This window comes from Colletotrichum chrysophilum (assembly GCF_026319265.1).
Source record: "Colletotrichum chrysophilum strain AFK26 chromosome Unknown scaffold_77, whole genome shotgun sequence".
In the NCBI taxonomy this organism is placed as follows: domain Eukaryota; kingdom Fungi; phylum Ascomycota; class Sordariomycetes; order Glomerellales; family Glomerellaceae; genus Colletotrichum; species Colletotrichum chrysophilum.
This window is the reverse complement of record NW_026517364.1, coordinates 19,689-47,215: the sequence shown is the minus strand read 5'-3', so window position 1 is coordinate 47,215 and position 27,527 is coordinate 19,689. Positions and strand designations below refer to the sequence as shown.

Below are 27,527 nucleotides of genomic sequence, written 5' to 3'. Positions count from 1 at the left end.
GTTCTTTGAAGCGCGATGAATGAGGTGGGTTTGTTCCGACCGGATTTGTGTCTATGCCACTTTGGTGGCTGAGAGTGATTATCGCGGTTTCGTAAAGAAGCCCAGGCCCCATGTGCCTGATGTCACCTAGTCCACTCCCGGCAGAGGCCCTTGCTTTTTGTGAAATGCCAGGCGATACACAAGCAAACAAGCGGTCAGCCCAGTGCCAAAGAAACGTGGCGACTACGTCGAGGCTGCAAAAGCGGACGCTTATGCAAACCTCACGCGATGTCATCTCTGAAATCTTGAGCTAAATGAGATCCGCAGATAGACACGATGTCAAGCGATCGGCAACATAGAGTGAGACGCCGGAGACATTTGTTCATATTTGGTTAGTCTTGGTTTGCTAGCAGGGGCCACGGCAGATTTGAATTGCGGCAAAAAATGAGACGAGTCACGGTGCACAACTTTCGGCAAACGACATCAGACGAAAAAAGCAAACATAACAACATCAAAAGATAGAACCCATGGTGGATTTTAACCACTGAATCTCCCCGAGGTGGGCTCGAACCACCAACCTCCAGATTAACAGTCTGACGCGCTAGCCAATTGTGCCATCGGGGATAAGCTCTGAATGAGCTGGACAGGTTGTCGATGTGCCAGCGACCGGAACCGTTTTATCAATGTTCAGGACCCATTTGGGCGGCTGTGCGGCAAGTCTGAACCCTAGGGTGCTGGCCGCAGACGTCGGTAGTGAATGTGGATGTGACTGTTTCTGACCAGAGAACGCGAGTAATTCGTCACCAAACTCCTGACAGGTGGACACCACAGGGGCGTTGGCTCCGCTGTATTTCGAACCGAGGACTCGACCCCTTCTGCAATCTCGATTGCTTTCTGCAGGAGGACGTGCACTGGAGGGTTTGGTTGGAGTCTTTGTCTTGACTGTTCACGATATGTGGTTTCAAACGAGCCTGCATTAGACAACCATAGTGATTTCAATCATGCCTTGGAGATAAGCCTTGATTTCCAATGTTGAAGAATATTGTTTATCTCAACGCTTAGGCTCGGACTTGGCAGTGAGAATTCTACACAGCAGCAGCCCATGATAAGTATTCCGTTAAAACTTCTCACCACCCAATCCCTTCAAGTCATCTTCAGCGTTCTGAACTTCCGGTACAGTAGTCTTTGCAAAAGCAGAAGACTTGATCCGTGATTCAAACAGAAAGTCGAGATCGGCGTGGGTTCTTCCCTTGGTCTCCGGAATCTCCAGCCATGATACAAAGAGAACCAAGATGCTGGTACCCGCGAAGAAGAACCCAATCTTACCTCCCCAATTTGCCTCGTCGGGGTTGTAAAGATAGGGCGTAAAGAAGCTGAAGATCCAGGCTGCGATAGATTGGGCAGCGAGGCCGATGCCGGCGGACTTGGACCGCAGCCGTACGCAGGAGACCTCGGAAGCGATGACCGGAACTGCGCTGGCGACGCCGAAGCTGTTGAAGAACCCGAAAAGAAGAAGGGCGACTCCAACAAACCTACACATGGTATTAGTCATGAGATATCGTCAAGAGGAAATCCTTGAATGCTCACCATCCAGCTGCGGAGGTATTGAAACAGGCGGCAATACCCATCGCAGCCCAAGAAAAGATATCGAGAACGATGCTGATGAGAATCATTGTTCTTCTACCAAACCTCGGCACTGTGTACCACGAGATCATGTTTGCGACCATGTTCGAGGCGACGCCGATGAGGTTGACCATGAGTGAGTACTTGGCGGACATGCCAGCCATGGTAAGGAAGTAGGCCCCGTTCTGCAACAGCGCCATGCCGACGAACTGCTGGAGAATGTTCAGGAAAATTATGATGCGCGTACGACGCAGATTGACGCCGTGAAAGCATTCGCGATAGGTTGGGGGCCCTCTGTCCTGGGCCGTGTCATCGTCCTCGTGCGCCAGCGTAGCTTGAATCCTTTGGAGCATGTTCTGGCCGCCGGCGGTTCCAAGCTTTTGCAATGACTTGTCCGCTTTCTCTATGCTGTCCTGGGAGATCAACCACACCGGGCTTTCCGGCAGCAACAGGGCAGCGATGACGGCTACTCCGCCGAAGGCCCATTGTGTAGCGAACGGGATCTGATAAGACTCAGAACTCAGGTTGCCGACTTCGTTGTAAACGATTGTGATTGCGAGGAGGTGCCCGAAAGACTGTTGGACAAAGCCGTTAGCGTCTCGCTTTACGAATCATCTTGGAGATTCGTTGACTCACAACGTTGAACGCATAAAAGCCCAGGACAACACCACGAAGATTCTTGGGTGCGATCTCAGAGATGTACGTCTGACAAGCAGACATGAGAACACCACAACCCATTCCAATGATGATCTTGGCGAATAGGAATAAGACCCTTCTGTCAGTTGTACCGGAAGGCATGCCCGATGTGAAAGCTGCAGCTGTCCCTGCTAGTCCCAAGATGCCCCCGAGGAAGAACGTTGCACGCCGACCGAAGCGGTCTTGGAACCAACCAGCGAGTATGGAACCCCCCGCAGCGCCGGCTTGGACAAGACCATTCCACAAGCCGAGCCACAGCGCTGGGAGGATTGATGTTCTGCCGTAACCATCCCCAAAGTCTTCACTATATCAAGGTATCAGCTCTATAAGTTAGAGATGAAAACTAGTCGCACTGGGCTATACCGGAACTTTGGAAGAGCTGAGATGGCCCCAACAACCACAAGATCGTATCCGAACATCAGCGGCCCGATGTTGGCGAGAATCGCGTACAAGACCACCTTGCGGTGGCGGAGAATGGCTCCCCATGGACGTTCAACGGGTGCCGACTCTTGCTGAACATCGCTTTGGCCTGGCCTTTCGACCATTTCGACATTAGACTTGGGATCTGTGTCGCCAGCCATGATTATCATAGAGCAGCTCGAATATAACAGAAACAGGGTCTGGCTCGCTCGACTTAAGGTGAATTCTGCCCGCTTGTGTGAACCTTGCCTTTATAGTGCGTTCAAGCTATCAAACTCAATCTTGGAAAGACCCGGCCACCTGGCATGCACCCCAGAGTTTTCGATATGTTCCCCAGACTATCCCCCACGCTTTCACAATCCTCCCCGAATCCATCCCCCACTCCCCGCACGAACCCCAGAAATGCGAGTCGTGTGTCCCGTGAACTGGGTCGCAGTACGGGTGATATTCCTGGCGGACTACTCCGCCTCTTTCTTTTATCTCTAGATATGGCAATTGGCATTGGCAGTCAGGGCTTGGGTGAGTCCAACGGAACGGAAGCATGGTGGGCAGGCGAAGTGGGGGCTTCCGAGGTGGCGGGTGATCCTGGCCGGGAAAGCCGGCAGTGAGGGACGGCAACGGCAGATCGGAGCCCGACCGGCAGATACTTTGGCGGATGACCCGAAGTATGTGTATCCCATATTTCGACAAATAGGGTGCGACATTCAACATGTCAAAAGTGCTTGCTCATCATCAGATAGAAGTTCACGATCGGGCGCAATCACATCTACAAACGACAAAATCAGCCAAGACTTTTTCAATAAATATCATGCTCAAGCCCCAGGCCAACTCCACCAGGGAGCTGGTGTCTCTCGATGGCATCTGGAACTTTGCCATCGCTGACTCGGTCGACATTGAAACGGATGCACCCTGGGCCAAAATCATTCCATCAACATTGCAGGTGCCAGTCCCAGCCAGCTACAACGACATCTTTGTGGACGAGAAAATCCGCAGTCATGTTGGCTGGGTCTACTACCAGCGCCAAGTCACGGTCCCCCGGAGCTGGGCCGCACAGCGTTACCTCCTACGTTTCGACGCTGCGACACACCACGGCCGCGTTTACGTCGATGAGAAGCTAGTCGCTGATCATTCAGGCGGATACACGCCCTTCGAGACGGATATCACCGACGTCGTCAAACCAGGCCAGAAGTTCCGGCTCACCGTGGCTGTTAGCAACGAACTTTCTTGGGAGACGATACCGCCCGGGCGGATTGAGACTCTTGCCAATGGAAGACAAAAACAGCATTATCAGCATGACTTTTTCAACTATGCCGGGCTTGCAAGATCGGTGTATCTCTATTCAGTGCCTCAGAACCGCATTAAAGACATCACTGTCGTAACAGAGATTGGCGGTAACAGCCAAGGAGTCGTCGATTTTGAGATTGAAACGACGCATCCTGTCACAGACGACGTTGTTGAGGTTCTGGTCTTTGACGAACAAGGCTCTCTTGTGGCGTCTGCAAACACTTCCAAAGGCCGGATCGAAATTGAGTCGGCTCATCTTTGGCAACCCGGGGCTGCCTACCTGTACCAACTGCATGCCAGAATTCTCTCCGCGCCTGGATCTGCTGATGTCCTTGATACCTATGAGCTCTCCTTCGGTATTCGAACAATCAAAGTCGAAGGAAACCGCTTCCTCATCAACGGCAGCCCCTTCTACTTCACCGGCTTCGGCAAACACGAGGACAGCCCGATCCGTGGAAAGGGCTTCGACCCAGCCTACATGATCCACGACTTCAACCTCATGTCCTGGGTGGGCGCCAACTCCTTCCGCACATCGCACTACCCGTACGCCGAAGAAGTCCTGGACTACGCCGACCGGCACGGCATCGTGGTCATCAACGAGACGGCCGCGGTGGGTCTGAACCTTGGCATTATCGCGGGCATGTTCGGCATCAAGCCGCCGCCGACCTTCTGCCCGGAAGCGTGCAGCGACAAAACACAGGCCGCCCACGAACAGGCGCTCCGGGAGCTGGTGGCGCGCGATAAGAACCACCCGTCCGTGGTGATGTGGACCGTCACGAACGAGCCGGCCTCCGCCGAGCCCGGCGCTCGCGAGTACCTGGAGCCGCTGGTGTCGTTGACCCGCAAGCTGGACCCGACGCGGCCGGTGTGCTTTGCGAACATGGGCTTTGCCACGTGTGAAAAGGACCGCGTGACGGACCTGTTCGATGTCATCTGCTTGAACCGCTACTACGGGTGGTATTCGCAGACTGGAGACCTGGAAGCGGCGGAGAAGGTGCTGGAAGATGATCTTTTAGGATGGCAGGAAAAATACGGGAAGCCCATTATCATGACGGAGTACGGCGCGGAGGCATTGTCTGGACTGCATTCTGTTACAAACTTGCCGTGGAGTGAGGAGTACCAAGCTAGGTTCTTGGAAATGTTCCACCGCGTGTTCGACCGGGTTGATAGCGTGGTAGGTGAGCATGTCTGGAATTTTGCGGATTTCCATACAACATCTGGTATCCATCGCGTAGACGGAAACAAAAAGGGGGTCTTCACACGGGACAGAAAACCGAAGAGCTCGGTTCATGTGTTGAAGAAGAGATGGACAGAAATGCCAAAGAAGGCTCTTTCTTGAGATTTGCTCAGCTAATAGAACCATCAGATTAAGCATGCACTTCAGCAGGCCACATGGGTTTTAAGGGTTTTTAATCTCTTTTTAAGGTTATTAGAGCGTATACTGGTATCCATACAACCCCCAATAACATTACAATGGCCAGCACTTGATCGAATCATCCGAGTCCGGCACACAGCGCCCTTTTCATCTCGTAAGTTTCTCATGATCGACTCTGTCTCATCCCCTTTCATCCAATCATGTTAGTGTTGGTGGGCTTTCACACCCGAACACCCATGCCTTCCCGGTAATTAAGCCGATTATGCGGTGGAGGCGTTGAAGTCGAGGGCGGTGGAGGCGTTGCCAGCCTCATCCTCGTCCTGCTTGATGTTGTTGTCGAGCTTCTTCTGCTCGGTGGCCATCTTGTCGGCGACGTCCTCACCCTGGGCCTGCTGAGCCTGCAGCTTCAGCATGGTGGCGGTGAGCTTGAGGACCTTGTTCTTGATCTTGCCGCGCTGTTCATTGCACAGTTAGTGACGTCCTTGGTTGCTTGCAAAGATGGTTGAAGGTCTTACCTGGAGAGCATCGGCCTCCTCGCCGGTGGCAGCCTCAATGGCAGGGTTGAAAGCCTCCTTCTCGGCGTCGTTGGCGATCTGGTTGACGCTGTTGAGGAAGTCCAGATCGGCCTTGCTGACGGTGCTCAGGTCGGTAGGAAGACCGGAGAGCTTGTCGAGAGCCTCCTGCTTGGCGGTACCGGCGGTGCCGCCGCTGATGGAGAGGTCGTTGAAGGTCTGGGTGGAGAAGACGTTGTTCTGGCGGGCAGCCAGGGGAGCGGCGGCGGCGAAGGCAGCGAAGCCGACAGCGACGAGAGAGAACTTCATTTTGAAAGGTTGGAAAGGGGGGTTTTGGTGACTTTGAAAAAGTTGTCGAAAGTTGAGAAGAGTCGAAAAAGAGGGACACGGACCCAGAAGAATGAATGATCAAGTGCGTTAGGAAGAGATTGAAGACAGCACAGCTGTTTTGAAGAGAAGAAGAAAACAAACAAGGTTGTAATGATTGTAGAGCGTGATGAGGAAAGGAAAGAAGAGGCGGATTAGAGGAAGATCGAGCTGATCTTTATAGATTCGTTCTTCAGACGATCGTCTTGTCCGTTCACACTTACGTGCCTGATTAAGCTGCATGGTTACATTGGATCATTGGATGTTTGCCTCCCATCTTTCCCGCTTCTGGCAGGGCCCCTCGTTCTCGTGATGGGGAGACATCCGAGCAAGTGCTTCCATCCGGCCCCTCTCCCCTTGGATCTGATGTGCCCCAGCTGTCGCAGTCGCCATGGTCGTAGCGGCCGCTGAATGCGCACCACTCAGACAGTAGACTCAAGATGGGATGGCAGGGTTCGGAAGGGCGGTTGAGACGTCAAGGTCGCGAGCATGTCATCTCAGAGGCTGCAGGTCAGCCCGCCAGCCTCGAAGGAGGTTCCAGAGTTCGTGACGCATGGGTGCGATGAAGCTGCCAAGATGTTGCGGCTGCCTCTGCTAGGCCTGATCGGGAAGCTAACTGACGACCGGATCTGGCGTGCGCGACAGGGAATGCCTTGCCTGAGCGCCTGTCGTTACAACTTTGAGGCTCGTGAGGCTCCGTGGAGTTGTGTTAAGGTACGAAAGGGGTCTCTGAGTGGCTGACATCAACGGCAGAGGGGGAAATGGATCATGGACTAGGAGAAAGATTGGGCCCGGGGTTGAGACGGAGGCGCTGCTACGAGAAACTGGGGCAATTTCGAGGGACGGTCTTGGCGATAAGCCAAGCCAAGTCGGCCTCGACCTCCGACACTTAGCGGTATTGTTCCATCCCAGGGTCCCGGGTCTCATACTATCTGATCCGGCTGTAGCACCCAATGGGAGATGCACTCGCAGACCGTCAATAACAAAGAAGAGTTCCGGAAGTCGACTGTTGGTTGATTGAGTTGGCGGGAAAGCTCCGAGCTTCCCCACCACCAGGGGGGTTTCACGACCCTTGCCTCATACTGCCAAGCTTAACCTTCAGACGCTGTGGAGGACAATATTGGGACGGCATCAGCTTCGTCCGTGCCCACATCTGTCATGCCCATTCTTTTTTTCTTCTTGCCTCGTCACAAGAGCCTCGGAGACGTCGGTCTGGCGCGGTTGGCTTAGCACCGGCTTTCGTCACCGCCTGGATGATGCGAGAGATGCGAGTTGAAGTGGACTCTCTACCCTGTGTCGGTGATCCCACGGAGATCCCAAACACGACGACCGAAAGACGAGATTCCTTGGGCCTGCTGATGCGCGTTTGGCTGGGCAGAATATTCTTACATTTCGTCCCATCTTGCGCCAATGTCGCGAAACTTTCTTTGACGTCAGCTCTGACAACTTGTCAACTGAATCAACTGACACTCAGGTGAACACCTCATCCCGACGGCATCCGCGCACGGCATAAGCCCAATCTTAGATGTTTGGACGGGAACACGTCCTCCCGAGCACGATGGACGAGTCGCCGATGACGAAGACTATCTGTCATTCAAAGACGCCCGCAGGTCCGGTCAGTAAGAGGAACAAGGGTGCCTCTGGCGATTCAGGAACCAACCTCGCATTTGCCCCCAACAGACTTTCGGGAAGCCAGGAGACTAGGAAAACAAGGTAGACGCGCTAGGTGCTTAACTGTCGCTAGTGCAGCCTGAGCCTACCGTAAACACTGGATCCCCTGCGTTGGCCTGCTTTTCCGGTCCTTTTGCGTATTTTTCCCACCACATCCAACGGCCCAAATGCCTGTCAAAACCCGCCCAGGGGCCGAGGGACACCGAAACGGCTTGTCGCCCCCTCAAAGGTTAAGCGCTGCGGGGTGGCATATTTTTGGGGCCAGGCGGATTGTCATATGTGTGTCATTATTGTTTGAATCGTGCGAATCCCTGACGTGGGCGCTGAGAAAGAGAACATCCCTAGGGCATACATACATACATACTCTCGTTCAACATACAAACTCATAGTCTGGTCGTCGTACTCGCTTCTGAAACCATGCCTATATCGACCACCAAAAGTCATCCGCAGACGCAACATGAACCGGATATATCCTCCAAAGAAGCGACAGACTCGTGACCATGGGCCAGAGAACGGAAATGATCAGGGACGGATGTCCATCAATAACAGCTCGCTGTTATCTGCATGGTTATCCCATTCCCCGTCGCGTTTTTTGCCCATGATCATCTCATCAACTGAGAACAATCTTTCGCAACTTTATTCTTTCTTCATTGCCATTTCTCACTGATCTTTGCGTGTTATTTTCTCTTCATTACAAGTAGATGGTCACGGCGACGCCGACAACCAATGCAACACCGGCCATGATTGTTGGTAGCCCAGCGAAATTGCCGTTGGCGCCAGAACAGCCATCATCGCCATTGTTGTGGTTGGTCTTGGGCTTCGTCGCGCTGTTGGTGCCACCGTCAACATCGCCCGTCGTCGCGCGCTTGCACACGCCATTGGCCGTTGACGTCGCCGCCGATGCAGGCGTTGTCGACGTCGACGATGTCTTGCTCTTCGCGCTGTTCAATTTATCGTGACCAGCGATGATAGTGATCGCCGTCGACCACGAGGCAGACTCGGAGCTCGCGAGAACCGTCTCGGCGGCAGCGGCGTTATTGGCACCACCAACAGAGCATCTTGCCGTCGAGCCTCGCGTGCAGTCGAATGTTTCAGATCTTTTCAGGCAATGTTAGTCCTTGCTGCCTTGAACAACCCGCTGCTGCCTAGAACGGAGTTGGCGGTGTATTACCTGAACCCGATCTTCATGGTGCTGTTGCCGTAGGTCAGCGTCACGCCGCTGAACTGCGAGCACGACGCCGCTGATCGAAAGTTTGACGTGCATGCCAACAGGAACTCGGTCGAGGACGGAGCCGCCGTGATGACGGACGCGTAAATGTTTTCGCCGGCGCGTGTGGAGCGCGGCGGCAGCCACACGGTCGACTTCTCCGTCTTTGTCGACGACTGGGCTGCGACCGGGCTGACGAGGCCAACGGCCGCGGCAAGGAGTACAAGTTGTTGCAAAAACATCATTTTGTACAGCCACAGCAGTTTCAGTTTCTGTCTCTATCTTTTGCGTTGGGCGTTTCGATATTCACAGCTTGGAACGTGCTACCAGACGGTGATGCCGTTATATCTTATGCTTATCTCTAGGTACTTTGGCATCAGATGAGCGCCCGGGACAGTAGCGTTTTCGGTCCTCTGCCCTCTCTGATAGTCCTCCCGCCCGGGGCGGAATGGAGGCCTCGTGCTCCGCCCCGATCTGTCAGACGGCGAGGACGTTGATTGGCGCTGTTCATCCAGGCAGGCACGGTTGGTTGGCTCTATGCAGTTAGTGACGATGCAGTAAGAAAAGTCGCGTGGAAGACCGAATATCCTGGGCTGTGTTGCCGCCCGGTGTTGGTGTTGTTGGAAGACTGCAGCGGTGTTGGCGCTCCGCAGTAGGTGCAGCATGTTGGTCCAACACGCTGAACAAACACAAAAACAGGCTGCATGCCAAGGAATTCCCCTCTGTAATTCTGAGGTTGGAGCAATCTCGCCAAAGCTGCGCCACGAGAGACTATTGGCCAGGGGGCCAGAAATGACTCTTCGCGTCACATTTCAGCGAGCTGTGCCGCTCATAGGCTACCGGGATTAAATGTTGAAGAAAACTCTGGTGATGGCGGTGAAACTGGTGCCAGACGTTGGATCTTTCCCTCGAGCACACCACACGGTTAGCCGTAGCGGCGGTTTGTCCGGATGCTCGGTGCATAAGCCCGGCGACTTCGGCGGCCCACGGAGACCGTCCGCCGCGGCGGGGCCACCGTCCCGGCCCCGAGGAAATCGGCGCTTGGTCCCGCTCGTGGGCTACACTGGGTAGAGTAGAGCGTGCTTCCATCTCTGCAATCGGTTCCTTCGGGAGTGTCAAGCATGGGTGAATGCGGCCAACGGAAGGGCCCGTTGCAATTCGAAATTGACAGGCCAGACACGTTGCAACTACAGCAAACCCCCATACATTTGTCACGACAAGATTGCTACACCACCTTTCCGTATCCACACCGGGGTGGTATGCTCCCACCCACATTGGCACCAACACGAATTTTGTGTGTTTGCGCGTCAAAAAAAGGGAGCGCCGCCAGTGACGGAATGTCGGCTCGCGCCACCCACTGGGACCAACATGCGGCGAGCAGCCTTGGGAAAAACTGGCAGGCGTGAGGAGGCGAGTGGGCTATGCCCCATCAGATAGATGAGGCATAACCAATCAGGGCTGCAGGTCGCGTGACATTTCTCTTGTTGGGCCCGAAGCGCTTAGCAGTGGAGAGGCTCGGCGCGTCCCGTCCTCCCGACTCAATGATGAAAGCTTGCCTCTCCGTCGCATTTGCCCGCTCTCCTCTAGAAGCTCCACCGCCGCCCCAACTTCGTCAAACCACTCTTCTTCCCCGGGGCCCTGGGCTCTTTACTTTTTTTTCGTACTGTTTTCTGTCTAGCCTTAAACCCGCGACGAGAGCATGTCCTCCTCTGCCGTCAATCAGAGACACCACTCGCCACATCACGCTACTGCAAATAACTCACCCGCCGACGACGAGGGCATCGGCGACGATGACGACTACCTCCTGTTCAGCGCGGAGCCGGATGGGTGGAAGTCTATGACTTCGTCAATAAAGAACCATGTTCATTACGGAGGCAGACGGTACGAATATTCCCATTCGGCGCATGTTCAGACTTCACCGCCTGTTGCCTGGAGTCTTCGAGCTGATGGAAATCAACAGATATCACCGCTACAGAGATGGGAAATACCCCTTTCCGAACGACATGATTGAGCAAGGAAGAGAATATCTGAAGCATGATATGATTACGCGTGTGACCGAGGGCCGACGTTTCCATGCGCCGATCGGGAGTCACCCGCAGAAGATTCTCGATTTAGGCACCGGCGTAGGTAAGTGAGAGCAAAGTGTGTGAAGTGTTTGCGACATGAGCTGACATTCAATATCACTGCAGGCGTCTGGGCAATTGAAGGTAACAAGAGTCTTCGTCAATGGCCTGTTGCATCTTGGGACTAAATTCTGTCCAATCTAGTCGCAGACACATATCCTGGGGCGCAGGTCGTCGCCGTAGATTTGTCTCCAATACAACCAGATATGTAAGTACTATCTGGCCATTACTTGCAGGAGGACAACCACTCAGAGCTTTTAGGATTCCAGGAAATGTGGACTTTTTAATAGACGACATTGGAGATGAATGGGTAGATCCTGTGAGTACCTGAAACCCTCATGAGAATTTACCAATTTCATACCGGAGGCCGTCTCTCATGCTATGCTTTATCAGATAAGCAATGACTTCGACTTTATACATGCTCGAGACTTCCTTCCATATATAGCCAATGCTTCAATGATACTTGATAAGGCGTACAAGTTAGTTTATTCTGGTTCTTTTGTATCCAATCACCTCATCACCCCCGCATCTAACAATTGTCACCAGTCACTTAAAGCCAGGGGGCTGGATAGAAACCCAAGACTTTAATGCCGTCTTGTCATGTGACGACGGTACAATGCCGGGCGACTTTCCTGTCACCGAATTCTGGGCACATCTGCAGACGGCCCAGCAGCGAGCTGCATGTGACCTTCGAATAGCAGCAAGGACGGGAGAACTCTTGCACCAAGCTGGGTTTATAAATGTGCAATGCAGGACGTACAAGATACCAATCGGCCCCTGGGCTCATGACAACGAATTGCAAGAGCACGTGGGAAGGCAAATGCGTCAGGTGTGCGCAGATTTTCTAGGAGCAGCAGGTGTGAAACCGTTCTCAAGCTTGGGAATGACGGAGACTCAGATTCAGGGGTTTCTGGCACAAGTGAAAGAGGCATTGAATGATGATAGCGTGCATACATACATGGTGTTTTGTTCTTGGGTTGGGCAAAAGGCGGCATAGCGATGGAATATTCATTTATCAATATCAATTTCACGGGCACTTCCGTTCGTTTTTCTACATCATGGGTTCTGATCTTCAGGTTCTAATATTGAACATTACCACAACTTTCACCGTTCTAATCCCACGGCGGAAGGATGCTCGGGCTCTTTCGTTGTTTCTATCTTCTCAGGGAGGCCACTGCCACTTGCCCTTGAAATATGTAGAGAGCCGTGATGGTCCCCGCATAACAAGGGTTATGTGACGTTGTAGGGCCAGTATCTCGAAGCCGCAGGCAGCCTTGTCAAGGGACCGTTGTCAGAATGTATCTTTTAAGGGTCCATTTACCAGTCCATAACATGTCCTGCGGAAATGTGCTTGAACTAGCTGAGGTGATGCCTGGAACCCAGTCTTCGCCACGAAAGTAACCACATACAACCTATTCCGGACTTAATTTTCATCCATACCGGTAACCTATTCACAAGTTCCTGAGATGGCGCGCTCGATGAGTTCGTCAAAAATGGCAGGCTCATTTTTCAGCTTCATTCTCTGGCATCAGAGAAGCCTTGACGTGCGTGACTGGTTTTCAAACCTTTTTCAATGCGTGGTGTGGCATCGCATAGGTCTCTGAACAGTTTCAGGGAAGCGTCTAAGAATGTAGAGTCGAACGACGCTGACGGGGCTAAGGCTAGGAGGTGCTTTCAGCCGCCCCCTTAGGAAGCCACCTCTCGCAACACCGAAACCCAGAGATTCGCCTAGAGTCCTATGTGTGAGGTCATTTTTAAGGTTATTCGGGTAGCACCGCTAGATTGATGTCACCATCAGCATGTGTCAATCATCCTGGCATCGGGCTTCGCAGGGCTGAAGACTACGCGCATTCTTTTACTGTGTTTGAGCGCGTAGGTTGCCCTGAAGTTTCTGAAATGAAGGCAAACCAATTCCTTGGGACAAATCTAACCATGACTCCTCAGCTAGCCCTTGGTCAAGATGTTTCAAGGGCAGCGCGATGCATGTCGATTCAGCCGTAAGGCTCAAGCATTCTGTCGTGTTTCTCAAAGTCTCCATCCCTGGCTGAGGATAACCGGCCAAAACGTCACGGCCAGAAAGTGCTTCCATGGAATAAACTATTTAAAAGGAGGACCTTTCGCCCTTTTTTCTCCCTTCATCAATTCATCTACACGCAGTCTTTCGGTTCATTCGTTCACCCATCGACTTACACTTCTTCACATCTTGACATCTATCCATTCTTTGCACCATCATGAAGACCTTTTCGGTCATCGTAGCCTTCCTTGGCACTCCCTCGCTCGTGTCCGCGGCCATTTGTAACAACAACTGTGGCCGCGCCGTCGCTGGAACAGCCCGGCAGAGCCCTCCCTTTGCTGCCCGCCAGTCTCTATGCGAGGCTTTCGTGTCCACCACAGTCACAGTCACTCCAGGGTAGACTATCCGTATAATTCTGCGTTTGGATGACAGAAGCTAATATAAGCAAAGGGCTGTGACTGTCACTGCGAACCCCGTTGCCCGTAGGAACGTTCACGCGCCCCGACAGGCAGCTCCTGCCATCACCGGTGCTGTTCCCGCCTACGCGAGCGCCTGCGCCGATGCATCCGCGTATTGGTCGGCTTGTCAGTGTTTCTCCGGTATCTTGCCTACCACCGTTACTGTCACAGCGGCGACTCCGATTGTTACAGTTACCCGCAGTGGTCAGAGCTCCTCGGTAGTTGTCAGCTCTTCTGCTGTAGAGAGCTCTTCGGTGGCAGAGAGCTCTTCGTCATCCGTCACGATCACTCAAGTATCTTCGTCAACTCGGACATCCACAATCACGTCTGCAGTGGCGTCGTCTGTGGAGTCTTCTGCGGAGGCTTCCTCTACTGAGGCGTCTTCCGCAGAGGCATCATCCACAGACACGTCGACTAGTACAGGATTTTCAGCCACCGAGACCCCATCTCCCAGCTCCGCTACGCCTGTCGAGTCCTCCTCGACCTCTACTACTCCCTCCGCCGACAGCACTACGGTCAGCATCGGCAGCACCTGCACTCCTACTCCCGTCTTGCCCAGTCCCACTTCTCTGATCTCTGGGGGCGATGATCTTTTCGCGAGCGCCTTACTTCCCTTCCCCATCGGCGTTTTCGGATCTTATGAAACGACCATCTATGCCAGCAGCAACGGGTTTCTCTCGCTTTACTCTGGCTCTGGCGAATACAGTAACGAGCCGCTTCCCTCCAGTGAAATTCCGCCCGTTTCCATTTTGCCATATTGGGATGACCTGTACATCCAGACCCCGAGCCAAGCCGTCCAATACCAGGTCTTTGGTTCCGATGCTGGCAGCCGGAACGTCACCTTCGAGTGGGTGGCCGTGCACTTCGGCGAGCCAAGCCAATTCTACCACTTCACCGCCACCTTTGAGGAGGCCCAGCCTGGCATTGTCACTTACCGTTACTACACTTCGTACGATAAGGGCGAGAGTGCAACTGTCGGTGTTCAAAATTTGCGGAACGGTAACAACTTCTCCGTTCAAGTCGGGTATAACTCGCCAGGATCTGTACCGGACAGGAGCTTCCTTCGCCTGGACACCACCGGTGCGGGCACTTTCACCACAGGAGCATTTGAGACCACTGAGTGCTAAGCCAACTATGCACCTGAGGAGGACCCTTTCCTTTATTCTCCTTTTAGGGAGTGGTGATGAATCTCATTGTCAGAAAGCATGCTTAAACTGACAAAAGGCCATAGCAATGCGTTTGGGATATATGGGTTATTAGACCATGTAGAGTTTCGAACTATTGTCATGTTACTCAATCAGATAACCAAATAGCACGACGTCCCGAGTTCTGCTTGCAATCGGTGAAATGATAATGCCATAGCGACATGGAAGCTTGGCGATTGAAGCGGCGCAACATAAGACCGCCATAACCCGCGGAGCCGGACACGAATTCCGATACGATCATGATACTTGCGTCGGCCAATCCGCACATAATCTTGGCGAAGAGGGGAAGTTGCGCAGTCGAGCGGACGTGTTGCCCAAATCGACGTTCTGGTTGAAAGCAACCTGTAGGAAAACCCTTTCTAATTGGTCCTAAACGGTTGGTGCAGCGGCAGCAAAGCTGGGTGCAGGAAGATTGTTTTATGTTTGGTCAGGTTTTATGCCGTTCCAACAGCGGGTCTGTCAGTCGATGCGTTGGTTGAGAAATGCCCATGCTAAAAAGAATGTTCTTTCCGACTGCTGTTTTCTGGCTTTCTTCTGTCTCTCCTTTACGTTCACTCCTCCACCAAACAAGTGGTCTCTTCTTTCAAATCCAGAAATGCAACGTCAGGCCTCAAGTATGGGAATCACCAACGAGTGTACTCGCCATAGTGCTCCCACGCCCGCGCAGAACCCGGTGTCGGCCGCTGAAAACCCTACTTCTGAAACAGGAACAACTCCAGTGCTGAACGAACTTTCGACCGTTGAACCGGCATTGCTCAAAGTTGATGATGCCGTTGTAAGTTTAGCCGCATACTCGATGCTGCACGTCAATCAATATTCTGATGACAATAGGATGTTCACGGCTCTTCTATCGACGAGCAAATGTAAGCTTGCTTTGTCAAAGAATATCATTCCCTTTCGCTGACCGTCTCAGCACCACATGCACAAAATCGCTTTCATCGAGCATCGTTGACTATCCAGTTGACTATGAACGAAGATATCATGCTTTTCGCCGAGGAGGTGAGTCTCGGATTAGATACGTGGTCACTACGTGTTTACCTAACACCAAAGTAGCCTACGTACTCCCGAACGATAATGTAGGTTATCATGATAATAAGGGATTACACATTCCTGATGATTCCAGTTGGAGATGGAGCGCTTGGAGGTGACCCATGCCATGGCAGTGAAGGCAATTGGAAACAGACTCTATCTTGCCCCGCTTGAGAAAGACAAGGTTCAGAGAATACTTGACATTGGCACTGGGATCGGCATTTGTGAGTATTGACACCTGCTTTCAAGCGAAGTGATAGCACGGGGTTAGCTTTCATTGTACAGGAACTATCGAGATGGCCGACGTTTTCCCAAACGCCGAGGTGAAGTGCTTCGAGGGGCTGCGCTCACTGCGCTACCGCTAACATGGGGGCAGATCATCGGCAATGACTTGAGCGCTATCCAGCCCGGATGGTAATGAATAATGAGCGGCAAGTCGTCCGCGTTTAGAATCTAGACTGACATACCTAGGGTGCCCCCCAACGTCAAGTTTGAGATTGATGACATTGAGAGTTCGTGGGCTGGAGTCAAAAAATACGACTACATATTCGTTAGACATATGCTTGTCGCTATCGCCGATTGGCCCAAGTTAGTTCGCAATGTTTTCAAGTAAGTTTAGACTCCTCCCGTGAGCTTTGGAACAAGATTGCATCTAAGTGCAGTGAATTTTCAGATATCTCAACCCTGGGGGCTGGGCTGAGTTCCAGGATCTGAACTCTGAGTACTATTCAGACGACGGAACATATACCGAGGAGCATGCTACGCGCAAGTGGAACAAGCAGTTCGTGGACGCTTGTGAGTCTATGGGTCGAACCGGCCGCCCAGGACTGAAGCTAGAAGAGTGGGATAAGGGCGCTGGGTTCCAGAACGTGAAGCACTCTAAATTCAATTTCCCTGTCGGTCCCTGGGCTAAGGACCCTCACCACAGAGAGGTCGGCATGCTGAACCTGATTCGAACACTGGACGGGTTAGAGGCCTTTTCTCTTAAGCTCTTTTGCGATGTCTTAGGACAGACGAAGGACGAAGTCCTTGTGATGCTGGCGAAGATCCGGCAAGAGATTAAGAGCAACGCACTCCACGCTATGTTCGATCAGTATGTGGACCAGCCATTGCCGATGATCATTTCGCTTGTGATGGAGGCGCTGATATGTCGATAGCCACGTTGTATACGGACAGAAGCCGGAAGATCAGTCGGAAGAGTCAGACGAAGAGTAAGGACACACGGACATCAGTCTTTCTGGAACTCTCAAAGCTTCCTGTGTCAACAACGAGCCCAGAGACAATAACTTAACGGTGTCATAGTGTGGGAAGCATTATTGACGATGGGTGAAAGACTGCAGATCAAACCAGAGACGACGCGTGACGATGGCTAAGCGTCCTTAAGCCCCCACGTCTGCTAAAGGCACTCATTTGCCTGAAAATACAGAGGGTTGGCTGTCGACTCGTGTACAATAAGGATTTCATTTCTTTTGACTGGGCGATGTTTGACCTAAGACCATACAAACAGCTCTTAAGGTACCCGATTTGAAGTGTAAATAGTAGAAGTTTTCAGATTCGCCGATGATGGGTGTCCCAAAGGTGGAATAAATACTGCACAGTATGTGCTGGACAAGGCGGCTACTACATGGATGATGGCACTCTGCCAACTGAGGTGTGTCCACCTGGAAGGCCTCGCTAATAGCGTGGGCGTCTTGCAAGGTCGAGGTTGTTGAGGTCGTCAGTGCGCCAGATCCCTCATCCTGAATGCACCGCATCACTCTCCACAACCGAGTCAGACTGGCCGCCGCGCAAATTCACTTTACTTTAGAAAAACATACAATAAAAGCACAGTTTCAGAGTCACATGATCACTGCTTCAGCTTGTGGTATAAAAAGGGTAGCAAAACAGCAAAAGAAATCGACGAAGACAAGATTCGAACTTGCGCGGCCGAAGCCAATTGATATCGGGGGTAATTCGAGTCAATCCCATTCACCACTCTGGCACTTCGCCGTGATTTCCGCAGAGCTTATCGCAGAATATCACTGCGTTGTTGTGAGCCGCATGTAGCCGAGGGGTCCTGTCACGCAATACCCCGCATCAGAGAGACCTTTAGTGCATTTTTAGGACATATTCCAGGGCAATAGCCTTCTAATCGCGACTTGTGTGCATGCTCAATTCCTTACGTATTGACTGCCTGGTTGACTCACGCGATGCAACCGTAATCGATTATTTGATCGCTCCAGCTGCGCATGAAGCTGCCTTTGAAGCTGCCTTTGCGATACCTACTTGGTAATCGCGTTTAGCGTTATGCTGGAAGGTCAGGCAGGTGAGGGCAGCTGCGGCCGTGTTGTGTATCAGTAGTGACGTGGCTCTAGTGGTAATCTGATGCTTGCGGCCTCAGCTCAGCGAGATGTAATGAGACATGCAGCTGATTTATCGGCTATTGGCTTGGTATTCTGCTTGGTTCCAGGGTCTTCTGCGAGCCTCTATTAACATGATGGGCGCGCCGTGGGTAGGAAATGTGGTCCAACGTACTTCATGCCGTCCATACCGACTTGGGTAGGTCAGTGGTTATGTTAGTGGATATGGAGGGTCCAGGATAGGAATTATCAGCGAATACGGGTTAAATAACCGCGGTTGACGTTGTTTTCCTCATTCTATGTGACAGTGACAGAGAAGCTTTGAAAAGGAAACGTTAGAACTATAGAACCCTTGAACAGCGTTAGCGCAAATGCAGTTTCTAGTGTTGGCAATCATATGTCAACTCGAGTTGATGGATACAAAAGTCCTGCGCAGAGCAGCTGAAACGCACCATTCGATGCCCAACGCCAGGATGAACGATTGGGCACCTTGGGTGGGCACCCTGGACGTTTGTACTCTGGAAGATGAAGAACGAGAACAGGAAAAGGGCTCCCAACCGCCAATCATCGTGTGTCAGCATCAACCGCGTAAAAGGTTGCCTCCTTCAAGGAAACCAATTGTTGATGTAGCGTTTTGACGCACAGCTGTGCAAAGGAGTTTTCGGTCTTGTGTTTCTCCAGCAAGCACATCAAGTAACGACTACTATGGAGGCTGCGGCGATTGATTTATTTCTGGTTAACTTACAGGTACAGCAATACTCATCTAAGCCCTAAGAAGCCGCTTAAGAAATTGTTGAACCTTCAAGACTCCTGCGCAATGTAAACTCGGTGTCGAGAGTCGGGACATTTCATCGGGCTATTCCCAGGTCTTTCTGTTCTCAATTCTCACACGATCCAACCTCAAGATAAGGCTCACTTACATTCAGCCATGGTCTCTTCAGCTGAATGCAAGGTGATACTTTAAATCAAAAAGTAGTCCACTTATTCCGTCAGGTGTCGTTGTTTACAGTAAGACATACCCACAGTAATGTCCAATATTGCACTGAATCTAGGCCGATAGGCGGGCTGGATGCCTTTGCGACGATCTTCAGCCCCCCTCATCGTAGATCTTATGTTGTACGGCGTATCACCTATCAGAAAAGTCGCAATAGTTACCCGTTTCAGAACAAAGCCCACGAGAATCGCTTGCTCACAAATAGCGCGTTACGGAGCATAATGGTCTTTTTTTGGTATTTGGCTCTACCTTTAAATCGCTGCTGACCGACGGTTTTATGGCTAGTTAGTGAGCACAACATCAAAAGTGAATCATCCAGCATTTAGCCATGTCAGACTACTTCGTCCCGCAAGGTCAGTCATCTTCTTTACTTCCTCGCTGGTAGACTACTAAATCGGCATGTTTTTAGACCGGGAAGAGTTTTGGGGAGACAATCTCGAGATGCTCACAGCAGCGGAACAGTACGAGAAACGAATCCACGAATTAGTCAACAACGGCCTTGTCAAAGACACGTTCAGACATCCATGGCAACGGGAGATCTATCGGTACAATTTCCCCAAAGTTTCCGTACGTGTTTTCTCGGGACATGTTGGCCCGTCCAACTTTCAGGGAAACCAAAAAGAGATCTTTTATCACTATGACCAGGGACGTGACAATGAATCTTCGGAGCCTTTCCGACGGCTCATTCTTCTGGAAGACGTGGACCCGCGATTCGCAGAGCTCTTGGGTGTGGAATTAGATATTCCACCTGAGTTCTGGCTTGCTCACTGCGATGGAACGTGTCACCTGAACACGGTCGATGGCATGTTAAATCATCAAGGACGTTCAACCTATTGGAGGGTACCTGTTCCGCAGACGAGGTTTCTCCCCCATGATGACAACCGAGAAACGGGAGAATACTATATCGAAACAGGAGCATTCGACCGTTTCAGTCAGCAAGTGAATGAGCATGATTCAATTGTGAGATTTGAAGGTTTCATATCCTTCTGGGGAAAGAAGCATGATAACGGTTGGACAGGTATGTTCATTCCCAGAGAAACGACTTCTGGCTAATGTGAAGGTGTTGTAGCCGTGGTTCTCGTGGATCCTCAGCTGACTTGCCTTCGATTGCACGAGGTTGGAACGCGGATCTTTGCCAAAGACAGCTCCTATGTGAGAAAAGATATTTTCAAGTTTGTCAAAGTCAGCGGAAGGGGCTCTGATGTCCCAAATCCGCATCTTTGTGTTCCGTTCGACGTTCTCAACGCAGCTTACGGAGAATTTACCGACGTCATCAATATGGAGAACAATTTCAGGCCTAACGACGGCCGCTGCACTCAGAACAATTGCCTCAATCCGGAGGACAGCGAGTCCAAGCAAGACCTTGCCGCCGAGAAAAATCTCAAGGACCCTTTTGTTGCAACCATTCTGATACGCAACCTGGTATATTCTATGTAGAACGAGGAAACTTTTCGTCTCACCAGTCAAATCAATGATGCGTTACTTGACGACCGTAACGAGTGGGAGTGGGCTGACTTCAATGTTGAACAATACGTTGATCGCTTGGAAAGTAACATTGGAGTTGATGGCAAAGGCTACCAAGACGCTATGCTGGAACTTCAAAACACTTGGAGCCGGAAGCAAAGTATCCGGCACATGATGGATGCATTTCTGGCTGTTAATACGGACCTAGACGGTTTTGACTACGACCTCGCAGCTGTTGTCAATGGAAAGGTCGATAACCGAGTTCAGGCGCACATGGTCTTGGAACAAAGACGCTGGAAAGCGATCAATGAAAAGTTGCAGGAGCTTGAACTCAGGATCGGACTTTTCATGGAAAACTACGTAACGCGAGCTCAGTTGCTGAATGCTTATGCCGCTCATCGTCAAGCGAGAAGCGCTGGCCAGCTCACAAAACTTGCAACAGTAGCCGTTCCCTTTTCTGTGGTATCAGCCATCTTCTCAATGGGAGGCGACTTTGCAGCTGGGGAAAGGCTGTTTGGTATCTTTTGGGCAATTACTTTACCTGTGACTGGGTTGTTGTTGATTTGGATCATCCTTTCTGTCAAATTATCAGAGTCACAGGCATGGATTCAGGAGAAGATGATGGAAAAATGGCGTTCCCGTCGAGAGAATGGTTTTCACACCTTTAGCAGACATTCATTACCATGAAAGGAGGGCAAAGCGGTGTAGGACAGTCTGACTGGACACACAGTGGGAGCTTTTCAGTGTGGAGTTTCACAATCTGATCAAATCTAGAGCCTGTAGCCCAACACTAAAATTTCCAAAACGGCTGCAGTACCCACGGCTTAAACCAAAAGCAGAAGCTCCTTGCGCCGATGTTGAATTCGTACGTGGACAAAGAAGCGCATTGTCCACGCTATCACAAACATCAAACTCCCACTTAACTTCGCCTACCTTTCCCTCGATCAAGGTTGTCGTCTTCGGAATTGAAGCCGAGACAAGCACCTAACTTTCCCCAGACCGCCGCCTTTTCCAGCGGCCTGTTACTGCCGCCCAAAATGCCGCTGAAAATGCGCCCCGCAACAACCGCGGACGGGCCGGCCCTAACCGCCGTCTATCTCTCCGCTTTCAGCGACAACCCCGTCGCCGCAACGTGCTTTCCAGCAAGCTCGCAAGAGTGTCGCGACTTTCTCCTCAAAGCCTTCGCTGATGAAGCGACAGACCCGCGCTGCAGCGTGTTCGTCGTCACGGACCCCGACCACGTGGAGGACCCGGAGCTGGTCATTGCCTGGGCGAAATGGGTGCATCCAGCCAAGGACGGCGAAGTGAATGTGGAGCCACCGCCGCCGGAAGACGTTTGGCCACAGGAGGGTAACCCGGACTTTGCAAACGAGTTCTTTGGCGGTATTGGGAGGAAGCATGCGGCTATCCTTGGCGATGTGAGGCACTGGTATCTCGAACTCATTGTTTGCCGCAAAGAACACCAAGGGAAGGGTGCGGCGACGCCATTGCTGCGATGGGGATGTGAGAAGGCCGATGAAGGGGGCTCAATAGCGTTTCTGGAGTCTATGTCCAAGGCGAAGGCGGTCTATGAGAAGTACGGGTTCGAGCCAGTGGACTACATGGAGTTTAAGACCCCAAGCGGAGTAGTGGTCTCCCAGGATTTTATGTTGAGGAAAGGGAGGGCAGTGGGGGATTATGAACGGGTCATTGCCAACATAAGAGGCCTGAAGTAGACATAGACATCGTATTCGGTATCTTCACGCTGAGCTAACGTAGTATCAATTGCATTTCCAAATGAGTTTTGCTACCGGGCAGCGTCAATTGCCTATCCGGGCAGTATTCCCCATGCCTCCAATCGAGGCGCACCTAGTTCTTTATCACAAGATAGACGACGATGACAGAATACGACGATATGAAACGACGATAGGAGATGACAATAGAAGACGACGGCACTAATAACGAACACAAGTTCCTTACTCGCTTTAGCACAGGGAAAACAGGGGTTCTGAGCATATACGGATTACGCAAGTATGTGGTGGGCACTACCCGGATAACTAAGTGACACTGCCCATTTAGCAAAACTCTTTCAAATTGCCGCGAAGAACACGCGACATACCGCATGTCGACCCACGTACCTGACCTAGAAATCACGCATAACGCCTGTCCTTTTCTTGCCAACTCAACGGCATGGTCTCTCCGACTGTTCCGAATGCGACGTAGCCAGTTTCTTCCGTAGGCCTGATATCGCCAACACAAACACGCAGGCTTTTTGTCCTCTTGACCTGACTGGTTCCATCTTCCAGTGAGTTCTGTTGTGCGAGGTTGACGTGTGGACTGTCCCTCAGAAAGTAGGTAGCTCGATCTAGTACGTCGGGACCCCGTCTCAGACAGCCAAAAATGCTAGCCGCAATACCCGAAGCAAGCATGACTGTTGAGGCGATGAATAAAATAGAAATCCAAAGCCTGTTGACCCGCATCACCAAGTGATCCGGCGTTCTTGTACCCGTGGTATTTTGGGCAATAACGTTTGAGGTATTTGGAGTCGTTTGAAAATCGAAGCCCCCAGTGAGTCTGGAAGAAGACACTGAAGAAAGCCAGAATGTGTTGAGAAGCTGGGAAAGTCTTTGCGAGAACACCGCGTCGCCGACTTGGTAGATATCTGTCCCACTCCAAGAGCCAATACCTGGAGCAGAAAAGGGGTTACTCGGGTGGGTGAAGTACGTCTCTAATGGTGAGGGGAATGATTTGTACATTCCCACACCCTGGGCCTCCCATGGCGTTTGGGTAATAATGATGAATGTTTCCATAAATGCGCCGAGAATCGTCCCCGATTGCATTTTCTGAGACCCTTCCGCTATAATGCTATCCAGTACCGTCAACACTGTCATGTTCTCCGGCTTCTCAATTCGTCTAATGCGACGAGCACCACAAGCGGACCCCTGGCAAGCTACATCAACTTCGGCATGCATCGTTGTAAGAATACACGTACCATTGGTGACCTTTCCATTGTGGTACGCCTCGAGTATGAGATCCATAGGCGTTTTGCTAAACGTGAAGCGACCTAGCGTTGGCTTGATGACCAGAGTCCTACCAGAATTAAATCGTTGGGCTTTTCTGTAGTTGTTCCAGCTTGAGAGGTTCGTTGATGCTTCGCGCTTGAGTGAGCAGTCTGCAGTCATGTAGGAAGTATCTAAGGAGAAAGAGTAATTATACTCTTGAGAAAACCCCCCCTCTGTTGCAACAGGGATGCCCATAATTGCCGACCAAATCGTACCCGAACCATTGTGGCTGACGTTGTACCAGCCGTCGGCATCGATTGTCGTTGTCTGTGGATAGTGTTCAAGCATTGGAATCTTGATGTTCCCGAACGCATCTCGGGACCCAGCTTTGATTTCCTCGGGACTTGATAAAGCTGAGAGAAAGTTTCCTTGAATTGATGGCATCCAAGAAGATTTATTGTACTCGTAATAGTAGGCTAGACCAATGGCATCGACCTTGTCCTAGACCCTTACATCCACAATGCGGTGGTATGTCACCGAGAAAACGAGAACCAAGACTTGGCTTGGCAAGCATGAAGAGACAGTTGGAGTGACCTCAAATCCAGCATCTAAGGGGCTGCACCACTCGCACGCTGCTCTTCGTCGGAATTAGTGACAAAAAAAGGAATGTCCCTGACTTGAAAGACAAACTTAGCACGATGAACCAATTTGATATTGTGCCGCCTGGATGACAAAAAATGTCATCGATACAAATAAACCAACGAATTAGCCTAGCTGCTGATTATGTAGTTAGCAGAGTGCGTGACAATGCAGTGATGGGTGCGGACCAGGTCAAATGGCGCTATTGGAGCCACGTGGCAGCGATAAGCTCACTGGACGACAAAGCAGGCAGACTTGGCCACATAAAACATGGCGAAATGCTGGTGAACTCAAACGCATAAATCTACTAATAGCTATGATGGCCAAGTGTCTTGCTGGAAGTGAGGCTTGAAAAAGGGGTTTGAGACTGGGGCTGTGGAAACTATTGACGTTGTGTCACCTGTCTTCGCGATAACTATGCCTCAATGCTGATGCCCAGGCATGTTCTGGTGGCTCCATGAGTCCTTGGCCTGCATAGGTAGCAAGGCAGATTTAATGAATAAGCGCTGCTGCCTGCGCATTTAGCCTTGGCAGATTTACCTCAGGCATCAATGCATCTTGGTAAGGTGATCTTCAGAATATGATAGGTCGAAGTGAAACAATGGGGGGTCGAACCCTGAACTGCCGCCATTTATCAGCATTGTGCAATTAACGTGGGGCTGATCTAGCCCTCGTGAGGCTCTGGAATCAGTGCGTCTGTGATCTGTTCAAGCCCCGAGGAGCCAGAGTTTCAGTCCTTCACACCTCCTACGTAGTTTACCCGCCAAAACTCAGCTTGAAGATATGATTGCTAGCAGCTAAACAACAAAAGATGGACGATCCTAACGCCAAAAGGGCAGGCGATGACAACAATAAGAGCAGCGTAGACAGCAACAGTGGCCCGCTTAAGCGTGACTGCAGCTTGGAGCCTGGTGAGCCCCCGGTCGCCAGTCCCTAGCAGGCATCTCTAACGTCCTTGAAAGATTCCAGTGCTGGCGACCGTCAACCCCGAAAAAAAAGAGATCGTGGTATTGATCGGCCAGAGAGAAATGTCCATATTGCAATTGAGGACTATCGAGTAGGCTGGGTCTGTGCCCTTCCGTTGGAGATGGCTGCTGCGAAAGGGATGCTTGACCAGGTTCATCCGAATCTAGCCCAGCAGGATCCAGCCGATCATAACAGCTACGTCCTGGGTCAGGTGCAAGGCCACAATGTCGTCATCGCCTGCCTGCCTGCAGGCATCTATGGAACGACACCAGCTGCCACAGTCGCGAAGGACTTGCTGCGGACCTTCAAGTCAATCCGGTTCGGCTTGATGGTTGGAATCGGCGGGGGTGTACCGTCGCGAAAACATGACATCCGGCTGGGAGACATCGTGGTTAGCCAACCCACTGGATCCAGCGGGGGTAGCATCCAACACAATCGGGGGAAGATAGTGCAGGAGGGAGAGTTCCAACGTACAGGATCGCTCAACACACCACCCCAGGTCCTATTAGCCGCCCTGGGTCGTCTCCAGGCCGATCACATGAGCGAAGACAGCAGAATCCCCCAATTTGTGTCTGAGCTTATCAACAAAAGCCCAAAAGTCATGAAGAAGAAATTCAGCTATCAGGGCACTCTCCACGATTACCTCTTCCAAGCAGACTACGACCACGTCAATCCAGACTCTACTTGTGATACGTGTGATCACAAGCAGATGATTCAGCGGGAAGACAGAGATGATACCCATCCAGTCATTCATTACGGCAATATTGCCTAGGGCGATCAGGTGATTAAGCATGGAGAGACACGCGACAAACTAAGCAAAGAGCTTGGAGTGCTCTGTTTCGAGATGGAGGCTGCTGGACTGCAAGATTTTCCATGTCTAGTCATTCGTGGTGTTTGCGACTACGCGGACTCTCACAAGAACAAACAGTGGCAAGAATACGCAGTTGCAACAGCAGCCGCTTTTGCAAAGGAGCTTCTTTCAGTCATACCGCCAGATAGGGTCCTGCAGGAGAAGCCTATACCGCAATTAGTGTGTGGTGAGTAGATCTCGTATACCAGAAAAAGTGGCTAGTTGTTATCTGCTTTTCGCAAGTTCGCTTGGTCTAAGCTTATCTTTGGAGTTGAATGTTTCCCTTGTGACAAAGTGGAAACCAGATGCTAATATTTATTGCAGATCCTCGCCTTCACGATATTATTGAAGAACAGACACAGAAGCAGGAGATCAGATACGAAAGCCAAAAACAGTTCGATTGCCATCGAACATTCAAAACGAGTACATATGAGCAGTTCAAGAACATCAACCCTGATCGGGTCTCGGGCACATGCAAATGGGTTTTAGAGCATCCACTATACCAAACATGGCGGAAGAGCTGTCACGATGATCTCCTTTGGATTTCAGCCGACCCAGGCTGTGGAAAATCTGTTTTAGCCAAGTCTCTCATCGATGGGGAGCTCCGATCTACAGACCACCATACAACTTGCTACTTCTTCTTCAAGGATAACGACGACCAAAATAACGTAGCGACAGCTTTATGTGCTCTTCTTCATCAGCTTTTCAATTCTCAACCACTACTCATCCGTCATGCTACGACGGCCTTTGAGAAGAATGGAGAGAAACTGCAGACTGAAGTGGATGAGCTATGGCGTATCTTTGCAGCTGCTGCTACGGATGATGAAGCAGTCAACGTCACTTGTGTTCTAGACGCTCTAGACGAGTGCTGCCTTGAAGACCGACGAAGGACGATCAGGCTTCTAACAAACTTCTATAACCGACAACCGACATCTACGAGAAAGTTTCGACTGAAGTTTCTGGTGACTAGCCGGCCTTATCAGGACATCGAATCTGAGTTTCGCGACATACCCGAACCTCGAACGATTCGTCTTGCTGGCGAAGAGAGCAATGCTGATATCAGCGAAGAGATCAACCTTGTTATCAGACACGAGGTAGCCAGAGCCGGGCGCAAACTTGAGATGAGCCAGGAAGCGCAGACCGCGTTAGAGGAAAAGCTCTTGTCGGTCCCGCATCGAACCTATCTTTGGCTACACCTCGTAATGGATGAGATTTCTAACAGCCACATATGGCCAAAAAGTACCTTCATCAAGACGATCAACACTCTTCCAACCAAGGTGGAAGATGCGTACGAGAACATATTAGGCCGCCTTAACTCCAATCAACAAAGAG

The 27,527-nt window shown here is 51.3% G+C and overlaps 7 protein-coding genes and 2 non-coding genes across 9 annotated transcripts; 4 read left to right on the top strand and 5 right to left on the bottom strand.

The window, feature by feature from the left end:
• Positions 1–529: 529 nt before the first annotated feature.
• COL26b_008615 lies at positions 530–603 on the bottom strand. The gene has a single exon. It is a non-coding gene; the product is annotated as a tRNA-Asn (tRNA).
• Positions 604–1,096: 493 nt separating this feature from the next.
• On the bottom strand, positions 1,097–2,879 carry COL26b_008614 (uncharacterized protein; the record flags this gene model as incomplete). Its single annotated transcript, XM_053181367.1, has 4 exons — positions 1,097–1,511; positions 1,567–2,177; positions 2,239–2,602; positions 2,662–2,879. The coding sequence occupies 4 exons, from the start codon at positions 2,877–2,879 to the stop codon at positions 1,097–1,099; spliced, it is 1,608 nt and encodes a 535-aa protein (XP_053034643.1).
• A 647-nt stretch (positions 2,880–3,526) lies between these two features.
• On the top strand, positions 3,527–5,341 carry COL26b_008613 (uncharacterized protein; the record flags this gene model as incomplete). The annotated part of the gene is made up of 1 exon (XM_053181366.1): positions 3,527–5,341. The coding sequence occupies one exon, from the start codon at positions 3,527–3,529 to the stop codon at positions 5,339–5,341; it is 1,815 nt and encodes a 604-aa protein (XP_053034642.1).
• A 296-nt stretch (positions 5,342–5,637) lies between these two features.
• COL26b_008612 (uncharacterized protein) lies at positions 5,638–6,198 on the bottom strand (the record flags this gene model as incomplete). Its single annotated transcript, XM_053181365.1, has 2 exons — positions 5,638–5,832; positions 5,893–6,198. The coding sequence occupies 2 exons, from the start codon at positions 6,196–6,198 to the stop codon at positions 5,638–5,640; spliced, it is 501 nt and encodes a 166-aa protein (XP_053034641.1).
• A 2,419-nt stretch (positions 6,199–8,617) lies between these two features.
• Positions 8,618–9,378, bottom strand: COL26b_008611 (uncharacterized protein; the record flags this gene model as incomplete). The annotated part of the gene is made up of 2 exons (XM_053181364.1): positions 8,618–9,023; positions 9,098–9,378. 2 exons carry the CDS (start codon positions 9,376–9,378, stop codon positions 8,618–8,620), a joined length of 687 nt encoding a protein of 228 aa, XP_053034640.1.
• A 4,109-nt stretch (positions 9,379–13,487) lies between these two features.
• COL26b_008610 (uncharacterized protein) lies at positions 13,488–14,855 on the top strand (the record flags this gene model as incomplete). Its single annotated transcript, XM_053181363.1, has 2 exons — positions 13,488–13,666; positions 13,721–14,855. The coding sequence occupies 2 exons, from the start codon at positions 13,488–13,490 to the stop codon at positions 14,853–14,855; spliced, it is 1,314 nt and encodes a 437-aa protein (XP_053034639.1).
• Positions 14,856–15,899: 1,044 nt separating this feature from the next.
• Positions 15,900–17,177, top strand: COL26b_008609 (uncharacterized protein; the record flags this gene model as incomplete). The annotated part of the gene is made up of 5 exons (XM_053181362.1): positions 15,900–15,932; positions 16,057–16,190; positions 16,434–16,571; positions 16,636–17,055; positions 17,120–17,177. The coding sequence occupies 5 exons, from the start codon at positions 15,900–15,902 to the stop codon at positions 17,175–17,177; spliced, it is 783 nt and encodes a 260-aa protein (XP_053034638.1).
• Positions 17,178–17,859: 682 nt separating this feature from the next.
• COL26b_008608 lies at positions 17,860–17,951 on the bottom strand. Its single transcript has one exon. It is a non-coding gene; the product is annotated as a tRNA-Ser (tRNA).
• A 3,845-nt stretch (positions 17,952–21,796) lies between these two features.
• COL26b_008607 (uncharacterized protein) lies at positions 21,797–22,474 on the top strand (the record flags this gene model as incomplete). Its single annotated transcript, XM_053181361.1, has 1 exon — positions 21,797–22,474. One exon carries the CDS (start codon positions 21,797–21,799, stop codon positions 22,472–22,474), a length of 678 nt encoding a protein of 225 aa, XP_053034637.1.
• Between the last annotated feature and the right edge of the window lie 5,053 nt (positions 22,475–27,527).